Source organism: Thermobia domestica, chromosome 4 (genome assembly GCF_964235325.1).
Source record: "Thermobia domestica chromosome 4, izTheDome1.hap1.1, whole genome shotgun sequence".
Classification (NCBI taxonomy): Eukaryota; Metazoa; Arthropoda; class Insecta; order Zygentoma; family Lepismatidae; genus Thermobia; species Thermobia domestica.
Genome location: NC_137457.1, coordinates 255,565,555 through 255,578,895, shown reverse-complemented (window position 1 = coordinate 255,578,895; position 13,341 = coordinate 255,565,555). Strand labels below are relative to the sequence as shown.

At 37.2% G+C, this 13,341-nt stretch overlaps 1 protein-coding gene across 2 annotated transcripts in view; it reads right to left on the bottom strand.

Moving 5' to 3' along the window:
• Positions 1 to 13,341, bottom strand: part of LOC145683997 (uncharacterized) — a 108,095-nt gene that overhangs the window by 24,151 nt on the left and 70,603 nt on the right. The window contains exons 6-7 of one of the 2 annotated variants that reach the window (XM_081755774.1): positions 3,264 to 3,442; positions 499 to 690 (exon numbers count right to left, since the gene is read on the bottom strand). In XM_081755774.1, the coding sequence (XP_081611900.1) occupies positions 3,268 to 3,442 (175 nt within the window). In that variant the 3' untranslated portion in view covers positions 499 to 690; positions 3,264 to 3,267. Of the gene's footprint in view, positions 1 to 498; positions 691 to 3,263; positions 3,443 to 13,341 lie in introns of those variants that run through there. The other variant, XM_081755775.1, reaches the window with a different exon arrangement.

Genomic DNA, 13,341 nt, shown 5'->3' with positions numbered 1-13,341 from the left:
TAGAGAGGATTATTTTGTTGTGCCAATATCTATTTCTGTGATGTCTTGTGTATGTTTTTTTCATTAAAATGCGTAAATCTCTCCCAGAGTATATTCGTGTTGACTTTCCAGCACAACTGCATTGCAGTGACCACGGCAACAACCCCCACAACCAAGTATATCGCCATTTTTTATTTTCTTCGGTCGTTTTTACGTTTCTGGCCTTGTTCCTCTAATTATTTTGACCATTGTGTATTGTTTAGAACTAAAAGTGTAACTTTCGGAACTTTGAATTTTCGTTGTCACAAAAAATGACGTCATCAATTGACTCATCAACTAACAAATAAAATAGGAAAAAGAAAGTATAAAACCTATCGCCTCAACCGATGAGGACAATAATCTCGATATTCATTAAACCCTTCCAGTCTATCAGTCAAATATTTTTTTCCTCCTGTTGCATTTTTCATGGCGAGCAGTGTATTTTTCGTAATCATTTGCTTCAATAATACAAACATGGCATACATAAATGTAAATGTTTATTGTACTTTTAACAAAATGTTCTGTTGTAAAGAACAATCAGCATGTTGCACTCTTTCATACACAAAAATATGGAAAAAGACGAAACAATGTTTTCTTCAATAGGATTTCCTGCTTTTTTAAAATTTTGATCCATGTTCTATAGTAGAGGCACATTATTTCTTCACTTGCAACCTATACATTAAAAAAAAAAAAAAAAATGTGTCTGTTAAAATTCACTGTTGTTGCACACTACTATATTGTTTCAGATCAACCTTATGGGCCTTATGCAGTCATTCTGACGCGTATTAGTGCCATACCAAAGAGTTCGACTAACGTATGTTTCCTGTAGTAGTCAGGCCTGTAGACCTTATGCAAAGTCATTTTGACATATGATTAGCGTCACATTAAAGGCCTGACTACTGCAGAAAACATGTTAGGAGAACTCTTTAGTATGGCACTAATTACGCGTCAGAACGACTCTGTATAAGGCCCTATATGTTTCATTAACACAACAGATCGGATTATTCTCAATCCGATTTTGTTAGGATTGACAACAATGTAATAATAATAATACAAAACTGGTCTTTATGGTATTTTTCATCAGAAATTACGTTTGCCAGATTTTAGATGTATTTATGAAATATGACAAAAAATCACTAAAAAGAAAATAGAATCGTCCGAGAATAGGTCATCTCAGTTCATTGAAAATGACTTATTCCGTATTGTAAGGTTATGTATGAAATACGAACAATATCGCCAGAGTCACTTTTTAACAAAATCATCGGAAAGAACTGATGCCGAAAAGTAAACCATCCCTTGAGTTTTTCAGAACAAGTTAATTATACAATATTGTAGGAAATGAAATGAAATCTTTGAGTTTTACGTCCCACGGTTATGCCGGTTAGGCTAATGGAGACGGCGATGATGAGTAATGAATGAAATGGTGGAATGAAGAAAGTGGGAGGAAACGGGAGAACCCCGAGAAAACCCACGCACACGGTGTTTGTCCACCACAAAATTCACTTGGCGGGGGCTGGGATCGAACCCGGGACCCCAAGCACCTACAATATGTAGGTTTTTAATGAAATATTTATTTACGAAATACGAACAAAACCTCGGCGTGTAAACGAGCACGTACAACTCGAAAAAATAAAGAAAAATGAACAAATTCCTCATGACTGACTTAAATTTGAAGGGTAGAAGATGATTGGGAATCCCTAACAAAATTATACAGGGTAATACTTATATTTTACAAGGATGTGTATCCTGTACGAATTCAAACTGGGACCAAACGACACTGCAGTGGGGCGGAAAATATGCCAGGCCTCTGGTAAGGGTGTCATGAATACGCGGACAGTGCAGCGGCGATTTAATAAGTTTAAAGACGCATCACGTGCTTGAAGACCAACACATGTAGAAATGAATATCTGCAGGCAGCAATTGAGGTGAACAGTGAAGAACTGGGCCTACAATTCAGTGTGAGTGGAGAAACCATTCAGCAGAACATCCATCAACTTGGGAAGCACTACAAGTTGGGTTGATGGGTCTATATGATTTGACTCCGGGCCGGAAGGCAACGTGAGCAGATACTTTTTTCTTTGCTGTCTCGTCTGAGAAAGAACCATTTTTGGACAGGATGGTGATATGTGACGAAAAGTTTATCCTGTATGAAGCTCCACTGCGACGTCATCATTGGTTAGCATCTCATGAACCGTTCCAAAACAGCCGAGACCAGCGCTGCACCACAAGAAGTTCCTCCTGTGTGTTTGGTGGACTGCTAGCGGCATCGTGCATCGGGAACTGCTACCTGCTGGATAGAGCATAAATGTAACTGTATACTGTCAGCAGTTGAGCCGTGTTCAAGAAAACCTCAAAACTCTGGAGCCAGCACTTCTGAATCGCAAAACAGTCCTCCTGTTACAAGACAAACCTATGCCCCACGTGGCTAGGATGACCCGGGACACCATTCTACGCCTTGAATGGAAAAACCCTATTGCATCCACCATACTCCCCGGACATTGCACCGTCCGATTATCACCTTTTCATTCCTTAGACAATCACCTTAGAGGATGCCAGTTCAAATCCCTAGTAGAGCTGCAAAATGCACTTGATACCTTCTTCGCTTCACGACCCACCAAGTTCTACCGCGATGGAATCCATGACCTTCCCGAACGGCATCCTTTAGGGATGCTTCCCTTGGATAAAAACCCAAGTAGATTGAAGTATATATTAACCAGTAGGCTCTGGTCTCATCACATGTAGTATCCGTACTGAAAAGGGACATTTAATTCTAATGAATCAATTAAGAAATGTAAGCTCCCCTTCGCATACGAATGACAATTGATGCATAAAAATAACTAAAATAGGTATAAGTAAAGTTAAGCTTAGTTTTATAATGTAATTTTATATTATCTGGTAGCCATAATACTAATTCCATTAGAGGTCACAATGGCTCAGTGGTAAAGCGCTCCCCTTTGGCGCATGAGGTCCCTGGTTCGATTCAGCGGTCTTGGACAAACACCGTGTGCGTAGGTTTTCTCGAGGCTATCTCGTTTCCTCCCATTTTCGCAAATCCACCGATATCGCCTATCTCATCACCGTGTTCCTTAGCCTCGATCCATAGTTTCTTGTTAAACACATATCTGACTTAGTGTTAACTAGCAAATAATAAACTTGAAATAAACGCCTGAATGATGCATTCTGATACTAATTAATCAGTTACTCTTGGGAGAAACGTTTAACAAATAAAACCACTGTTTTGTTACCTGTTCATGAGATTCTGTTTCGTGGTTTTGACAATTCTAAAATCCTTGAGCTTGGAGAATAGACGAAAGCTTCCTTTGGGACGCTGAAGTAACTTCTATCCGGGAGCTCATTCTCTGGAGGTAATTGCCTTGGTGTTGATAATTCCATCAGACGTTTCAAAGTATTTTCATTATTTACCCTGTTAATAAAAATACTTTCTATTACCTAATTCTGCACTATCAATATTAAAACTATAAGGCTGATATATTTTAAAATAAGACAAACAGAGTAATTAGTAAAAATATTTACCAAAGTAAGTTGATTTGTTTTCCCGTCTTGAATTTGTGGATAACATGTTGTTTGCAGCAGAGATTTACAAAGTCAGGCTTTTTTAAAAATACTTTTTTAACTTTTAATGATTTTCTTATTCAAGTATCAGTTTTGATTTCCTGAAGTTAATTCAACTATTAAAAAATGTATTTCCAACATTCACTACTAATAACCTCTATTCTCAGCTCAGAGCTGGCTATTTTCATTGCTTTTCGAACTACCATTTCATTGAGAGCCAACAAGTGTACGTTATGCAACCCAACATATCACGTTTGCCATATTGGTTGCCTATCCACCTTATAACGTTTCTATTTTTCAGTTTAACGTTCAGCAATTAAGTTCTGTAGGCTAAAGGAGATGGATGATTAGGGCAAGTGAATGATAATGGAAGAATTGGTTGAGCGAAAATGTGGGAGGAAACGGGAATACCACGAGAAAACTCACTGATATGATGTTGTCCATTACAAACTTACTTAGTCGGGGATCGAACCAAGGACCCTACACAGCAGAGATAAGCGTTCTGTCAATAAGCCAGCGGTGTCCCCCTTATAAAGTTCTCCATCTTGTAGTGTGTGTATTGTATGGGATGCCTAAATTCAAATTGATAGACAAGAAAAATATAAACATCTCGCTCTCCGTTCGGGAAACATTTCATTGTAAGCTTCAGATATTCTATTAGAACTTAATAAGTTCAGTTCACAAAATTAAAGTTATAAACAAAAAATTTAAATTATGATGTTACTTTAACTTTAGTAGTTCATTATTAACAGATTTTTTTGCTTCATTATATCGTGTCAATATATTTGAAATATGAAATTAGAGTTCCCTCTTCGCTATGCGGTTTAAGTACGCGCCCTTGGCGTGGGAGAACCGGATTCAATTCTCTGCAGGAGCTCCTAGGGTTCGAATCTCACGTTAAGCTGTAAGTCCACGTCTCACATAGCGTCGGATGCTGGAAGGAACGCTAAACCCAAGATCAACTCAACTTGAAATATAAAATTTGGATATAGCCTAACTTTTCCTTACCTACTGTTCGTATTTTAACAGCCTCAATAAATGTTATGTATAGGTATGTACTATCAAATGCTATGTTATGTATAGATAAATACGCTTGTTCTGTGCAACCTCCTACATAAAAGGCTCTTAGATGCTACAAAACCAAGTGCCTGTACCCCTACTGAAACATCGCTGAACTATAAGAAGTTTATCTTGTTCTATCAAATAAAAAATAGTGTGAGGATCTGAGTTAAGATTTTCCAGAATGGTTTTCGCAGAGCCACCACTATCTTAAATTTAGGGAACTCTTTAGGTCGTTTAAGTATTCTTGTTCCGGTCAATACTGTTGGATGCGACATTACACAATCATATTTACAAGGCTGAATCATCATTTCTTCTCGACATGCAACACACAATAACTGTGGCCCTATTCCTCAAATTTCTTTTTCACTTGAACATGCGTCCTCGAAACAATTGTTGGGTTGGACTTCTAGTCAATATTTCTAACCTGAATAGGATTGTCCCAATGACTTTGTTGTATAATCCTCGAATGACTAGTTACCATTATAATAGTAGTACTATAAATGATTAAAAAACTAAGTACTATCGGAATCAATATGGTATCTCTCCCAATCATCTTCTCTATTTCTACTTCTGAAATATCACTAGTCTTTTTTTTCTTTATAAATCTTGTATCTCTTCCTCCAACACCTTGAATCGTTGGTTCACATCACCTGTGAGTTCATTCATTGCTAGTTGGTATTGTCCGTTTCCGTGTTATTCACATCTTGCTTCCTTCTCAAGGTTTGTATCGCTATATTCTCTTCAACTTGTTTACTTGTTCTACCGTTTCATCTTTGTTTTTTAATTCTTAGATGTCTTTAACCAATATCTCTACTAAATTGTTCATATCTTGTCGTACTTCTATTTTCAGTTTTACCTTTTATTCTTTATTTCTTCCCGTAGCATCTCGCATCTTTAGACAGTTTATTCATCCCTTGGTTTAGATCCATTTGAAATTTGGGCAATTGTTCAATGGGTCTACGAATTCAATCATTGGAATTCAATCATGTCTCTTCTTATTTTCTTCCATCTAGACTACCTTATTAATTGCTATTCGGATCTCAAATACATCTATACTTAATTCTGTCTTCTTATGCTTTCCAATGTCTCTTCCTCACTGTGAACAACATCTACACTTGCTCTTCTCTTGTCACCAAAGGTGGCTTCTTCCGGGAATATTTTATCACCAGTTTTGTTCTGTTGTACTTTAATCGTGTTAGCATCACTATAATCTGTTCTCGATTTCTCAATACTCCTACTGTTATTCTTTTCCTTTTCTTCATTGCACTGTTTAAAAAACTATTGCACTGATTTGTCACTGATATGTCCATACAGTTGTTCATGCAGGTTTATACAACGGAAATGAAACCAGGCAATACATTTGTAGAGCGCAATTATCTTTACAGTCCCATCTGTCTTGCAATGCGATTTCTTATCATTCATGAGTACGTGTTACTCGCCGAAACATTTACAAATTATTACATTGTTATTGTGCTGATTTTTTAAAAATCAGAACTATACTTCAGTTTACGAAGATCTGGGAATATCCTTCTCCAATATCACTCATCATTCATATCACACTTTGGCAACAAAATTTTAAGTGTTACCATGGTTTACCATAAATAATATACTCTATAAAATGGTATACTTTAATTTACTTAAATAACATACTGTTTCGTTTTAACATCTCTATAATCTACTCTGATAACGAAATCTGATGTATTTCTACGATACAAACAAAACAACTTCTTTCATAGCTTCTCTTTCTCCTCTTCATCATGCTGCAATCTCTCTCGTCAATATTACCATGATCCTGTGATGAAGTCGCCATTTAACTTCGCTGACTTCTTGTCATGTGACTGTAGTGGTATTGGTGACTGACGCGCGACTCAGACTGATCGTAATAGTAGTAATTGCCCCACTTGGTCTCACTTTGGACTTTGACCCCGACCTTTGTGACGTCATAGGTCAAAGGTCAATGACCTTGGCCCGGGGTCAATGACCTAGGGGTACCTAGGACCACCCCCTCTAAATTTTGGCAGGGGTACCATGGCCCACCCCCTAAATTTTGGCAGGGGTACCTAGGACCACCCCCCTTAAATTTTGGAAATTGCCAAATCTAAAAATTTGGTATGGTAGCCTAGGACCATAGTATGTACCTCTATCAGTATTGGGGGTCTATGTCGTTCCCTTTTATGGGTAAAAAATTGCCAAAAATTCAAATTTCGGAGGTTTTTGACCTAATTTATCCCCTTTGATGAGGTGTTATTACCCTATATAGTTATATGGGCGTATACAGGGGTCCATTACCTCTCATAAGACATGGGTATATTAATGCACCCATTGAAAAATTTGGGAGGGGTACCTTGGCCCACCCCTTAAATTTTGGAAATTGCCAAATCTAAAATTTGGTATGGTAGCCTAGGACCATAGTATGTACCTCTATCAGTATTGGGTGTCTATGTCGTTCCCTTTCATGGGTAAAAAATTGCCAAAAATTGAAATTTCGGAGGTTTTTGACCTAATTTATCCCCTTGGATGAGGTGTTATTACCCTATATAGTTATATGGGCGTATACAGGGGTCCATTACCTTTTATAAGACATGGGTATATTAATGCATCCATTGAAAAATTTGGGAGGGGTACCTTGGCCCACCCCTTAAATTTTGGAAATTGCCCAATTTAAACATTTGGTATTATAGTATAGGACCCTAATATGTATTATGATAAATTTGGGTGGTCTACCTCATTCCCTTCTAGGGGTACAAAATTGCCAAACTATAAACGTAAGCAATACGTTGTACCACGTGTTTGGTTTTCGACCTAATTTATCTCCTTGGATGAGGTCCTATTACCTTATATGATTATGTGGTCATGTATAGGGGTCCATTACCTATCATAAGACATAGGTACATTTGTGCACCCCGGGAGGGGTACCTCGGCCCACCCCTTTAATTTTGGAAATTGCCCAATTTAAACATTTGGTATTATAGTATAGGACACTGATATAGATCACTATAAATTTGGGTGGTCCACCTCGTTCCCTTTTAGGGGTACAAAATTGCCAAAATTTTAGTACAACCACGTGTTTGGTATTTGGTACATTTTATCCCCCTTTGATGAGGTTCTATTACCTTATATGGTTATATGGTCATGTATAGGGGTTCATTATATATCATAAGACATAGGTACATTGGTGCACCCCGGGAGGGGTACCTTGGCCCACCCCTTAAATTTTGGAAATTGCCCAATTTAAACATTTGGTATTATAGTACAGGTCCTCAATATGTATCATGATAAATTTGGATGGTCTACATCGTTCCCTTTTAGGGGTACAAAAATTGCCAAAATATAAACGTAAGTAATACGTTGTACCATGTGTTTGTTTTTTGGTCCATTTTATCCCCTTTGATGAGATCCTATGATTACAAGGGGTCCATATCCTATCATAAGACATGGGTATATTGTTGCACCCTTCTTAAATTTTGGCAATGGGGGTCCACTGAAATTGTCCAATTTAAGCATAGTACAGGACCTCAATATGTTTCGGTGGTCCTATTTTCAAATTTTTAAGTACAACCACGTGTTCGCTTACTGACTCAATTTATTCTATTTGATAAAGTTATAAGGTATGGACGGTATCTCCTTTCAATTTGGTAGTACCCTTCGGGTGTAGTACGGTCACGTGATCAATGATTTGGTTTTGATGCGCGACGAGGTCCCTGGTCAATGTTCTCTAGGAATTAGGTGGAAACTTTGTCCAGGGTTCTCGTCTTATATCGCACAGTTCTTTAGGAGAATCTGATAACGTTGTATATGGAATGGACAATAAAAACACATAAATAAGTATAAATTGTATTTTATTCATTTTTCTGGTTTCTTCTTTTTCTTTCTTATTGACAATGTTTGTATATTGAGCTGGGTTTCTTCATTAGACCGCCTCCTCTTCTTGATTGTAATGATTTGTTTCCATGTTTTGCAGCATAGCACCCGTTTGCAAAGCTTCGTATTGTGAATTCTGTAAAAAAGAACGAGGAAAAAGATGATTAGTATAGAAATAGATGATGATTAAACAAATACACTTACAATGATAAATATGATAAAATTACCTGGAAGGTATATTGCAGCAGTCTACGATCATTAACCGTGGGTACTGTTGTGAACAAATATTGAATTTCACGCAGAGATTTTCCTTGGGCTTTACAGCACAAATAAAAATAAGCATAATAGCCACATACGGATGAACCAAGACTTTGCATTTGGCTATTATTATATTTATAGTACATACAATGAAGTTTTAAGAATGCAACATGTTGTGGTACATAAGGAGGAAGGCCATAGCTGTCAAAATATTCTCCAACACCGCGATGATCAATATAAATTGCAATCCAATGGCTTCCTAGTTTTGTGGATGGATCTGTATTTACAATGATTGCCAGAGGAAGAGAAATCCGTGAGGGTAACTCATCGCTTGCAAATACCCCGGTAAAATGATTTCTGAATAATGGACTACCGTGTAAAGCACTAGCTAATTGTAATGTATTCAACATCGTGAATGGAAATGATACATAACGTATACGTACCTTGTAATTTAAAAGTCCAGGATAATGTTGCGCTGGTGGTCGATCTCTAGGAGTGAGGAAAACTCTCCATACACAATACAGTTTGCAGGTGCTGCTAATTTCTCTTGGAAATGAACTTCCAATCGGATGGCGCCATGTCGTTGTAAATTCCAATAGTGACAATCTCCAGCAGAAGAATCGGGAGTTAGGTCAAATACAAACAGTGTATATCCATTCTTGTAGTCGGCTCTTGAAATTGTATTTCCAGTATTGGTAAAATGTATGCCAGAGCCTGAGAACAATGTGTGGTACGATGAAATGTAGAGATTTTCTTCAAAGTTGGGTTGCAATGGTTTTGAAGGTACAGCTTTTCCATCCACGTACAATGTAAAGAAATTAATGTTTAGATGTTGAAATTCAAATGGATTGGTGGTAATAGTTCCACTGGATGCTTCATTCGATGTAAATCCTACAATAATACGATTTGGCAATGTTCCCATAAACAGGTTATCAATAGTTTTGGATTGTATATCCTTCGGGATGGTAAATGATTTCATTTGAACCCTTGTCAGAGGATACTTTGCCGGTGTAGATTGTAAAATTTTATTGTGTGCCAATTTAACACTAGGGCTGATGCTGACTTTTTTCACCTGCAACGATGCATCTAGAATATTGATTTTTGCATTGACACCACTTTCACCGGCCATGAGACAAAAGTTTGGTTTTGCAGGAATAAGTTTCACACGTAATTCCACTCCATGAATTAAAAATTTATCTTGATTAAAAATGTCACAATGAAGATGTCCAATCATATCGAATTTCATACTTTGTTTTGTCAGTTCATAGCGTTGTTGAAATCCTTTGTTCTCACTTGTGGTTGCGTTCATATGACCAGCCGTATCTTGATACCACATTGCTGTTTGTAAATGTGTATTTTTAGCTCCATCACTATAATTGAGCAGTTTTTCCAGGTACGAACGATATGGATGATTATGTGACGGAAATGAAATCAGTTTATTGTTCAAGTAGATTTGTACTTCACTAAACATAGCATTTAGAAAATCATTGACAGGTGCAATTGCTTTATCCGTATTGATGAAGGAGGAACCATCTGGTTTCACAATTTGTGCTTGGATGTACAATAAGGTTTGTGGCAAATCAATGTATTCATCACTGCTACCACTCACTACAAATTCTATTGGTGAATTTTCAGCTATTGAACTAATTGGTTTGTAGCCAATAATACGATTGTCCAGAACACTGGTTTGCGTGGGCAACGTTGAAAAAATGTCCAATTCACTTTTTACACATTCACAGGATTGATGATGTAAGAAAGCCATCGTTGAATTAATCAAAAATATCTGGTGACGATGCCAATGATTTCTTCTTCTTCTTATGTGATAATTTACGTCTCTTTGTAGGATTGATGGTGTTGTTGATCGTTGGAAGGTCAACCTCAAACTGAGAGCAGTCATCCCATTTTCGTTTATGATATCCACTTCCCAGCATAGTTTTCAACTTATTTTTAGCTTTTTCTTGTAAATTTGTTTTTGCCTCTTGCATCCGTTGATGAAACGATTCTTCCAGCGGTTGATTCGAGATCACAACATCATTAATCATATTGGCACCTGATTTTAATAATTCTTTTCCCACAGTTTTAGCTCCTTGCTTCACAAGTGGTAACACTGAACGAAATAAGCCACCAAGGAAACTTCCAATGCCATGTCCTGCTTGATAGGGACTTCCCACATAGACGTTGCCGATACCGGATAACGCTTGTTTTTGGTAGTATTGCAAATACGGATCAGTCATGACGACGACGGCGGAAATGTAGTTTTGTAGACACCGTTCCAAAGGTGAATGGCATAGGATGACCTGTGCTATCCCTTATATCGATTTGTATTTGCTCAAAATTCATTTTTTCCACCGGAACATAATGTGCAGGATTAAAGATTTGCACTGCATGACTTCCAAAAGTATGATTCACAGGATCCATGTTGACAATTCGTAGCAAGGGTACCATTGTATCTCCAACAATGACAGATTCAATAATGTCACAATAGACGTACATTTGTGATGGTAAGCCTAATCGTACATCCGGTGTATATTGTCCCTTTTCCATATCTTTTAAATCACTTTTTGGTTCAAATCCAAGCATTAAACTAACACTTGGTGAAATTTGTACAGAAGTATGGATTTCCTTTTTGGGATGTCTTATGAGGCATATATTATTAGTTGCGTCATGAGATATAAATAAATTGGTTTCTTTATGATGTATATTAATTGCATGAATAAGATCCCGTATATTGTTATAATAGCGTACAGGGATCGTTACAACCTTCCACGGTTCTTGATCATTACTACTTGATGATTTGTAATATATTTTATTGTTTTTACTGTTAATGTTCAGCAAAGAATGTGGATAATGAATCTCTACAATTGCCACATCCCATTTCTGGCGAAACTCTACACGTCGTTGTAATTTCGTAATATATGAAGTCAATGTATTTTCTGGAAAATAATCCATGGAACTATTACTGGGAAGTGTAACGTAAAAATCTTGATCAGGTTCCATTCTTCTTCTTCTTCAATGAAATTGCAGGGATCCACGAATTGAATGAGGAAGGATATCCTTTCCACTGGACGAGATACTCCTTTCTGCGACCTTTTGTTCTTGTACGTAATATTTTATCGATGAGGAACGTCGAAGGGAGCGGCACTGGTTGTAATTCTTCTCTGTAGAAAACACCATCGATGAGTTGATGATTTAAATCCTCTAGTCGATACAATGGTGGGTTTCTTGGTACAATGGCTTTTACTCTGAATATTTCCCAAGTCCAGTTCTCGAGGTAACCCTTGTCAAAGATACGTTTTGTTTTACTTATACGAACAGTATCACCAACAGATAAATCCGTATCTTGTTTTGAACGTTGTAGCTTTTTGTCGTATAAGTTATGCCACACCTCCAGTAAATTGTCCTGAGAAACGTTTGCAGGTGCCATTTTAATACTGGAATGCCGACTTTTATTGTATGCTTTTACAAGTAAAGGCAATACTTTGATGTAATTGTATGTTTGATATTTGGTAAAGTATTTCCACATACGATGTTTCAATGTCTGATTAAATCTTTCTGCGATGCTGGCTTTAATATCTGGATCCTTTGTTGTAACATGTTGCACATTGTGTTTCCTGAGAAACTTTTGTACTGTCTTGTTGGTAAATTCAGTTCCTTGATCACTACGTAGTACAATTGGTTTCCTCTCCTGGAAAATCATTTCAAATGCATTCACTATATCCTCGGCACTTTTTGATTTTAGTGGTACAGCCCACCCGTACCGACTAAACACATCAATCACTGTAAGAATATAGCGGTAATTGTCATTATAGTTTTGAAGTGATTGTAAATCATTTAAATCACATTCCCATTGATCATCAATATTGTTGACAAGATAAAAATCTCTACGGAAACGACGACGCACAGGACGGTGTAGCGTGTAGGTAGGTTGTTTGTTTAACCAAAGTTTTATTTTGGCTAGAGGTATAGATTTTCCTGTGGCTTGCCATAATTTCTTTGCAGTAGAAAACGATGCAGGATGTGCTGGATTGTAATAAATGGATTTCAACTTTTTGTTCATGGTTTGTACGTTGACCATTGTGGAATAATACGTTTTCTTTTTGGTCGGACTTCTAAAACATCATCATCTTCTTCTTCTTCTTCTCCGGAAGAAAATAATTCAGGTGCCGGTTTTGGTGGTGCAGATCCTTCAGATGCTGTTGTACTATTATGCTTGACAATATAGTTTAATCTTCGTGGATTACCAATCAATTCTTGAGGTGTGTTTGACGATGCAAGGTAGTTGCAAAACAATTCCCAGCCTTGAGGATTAGAATGTTTCCTCGGTCGAGTCACATCACACATTAAATCTACAATATTGGATCCCTGTAGTTTATTATCGTTGATGTACACTGTTCCTTTATGATCCCACGTAATTGCGTCATCTTGTTTTAAACGACGGAATAGTAGTTCGGCTTTCTTACGATACATTTGTGGTATTGCGGCTAAAATTTCTTGTTTCGTGCTATCGTCAACATTCGGGACGTCACCATCAGGTTTCATTGATGTAATTGTAAGTGGTATTGGTTCTTC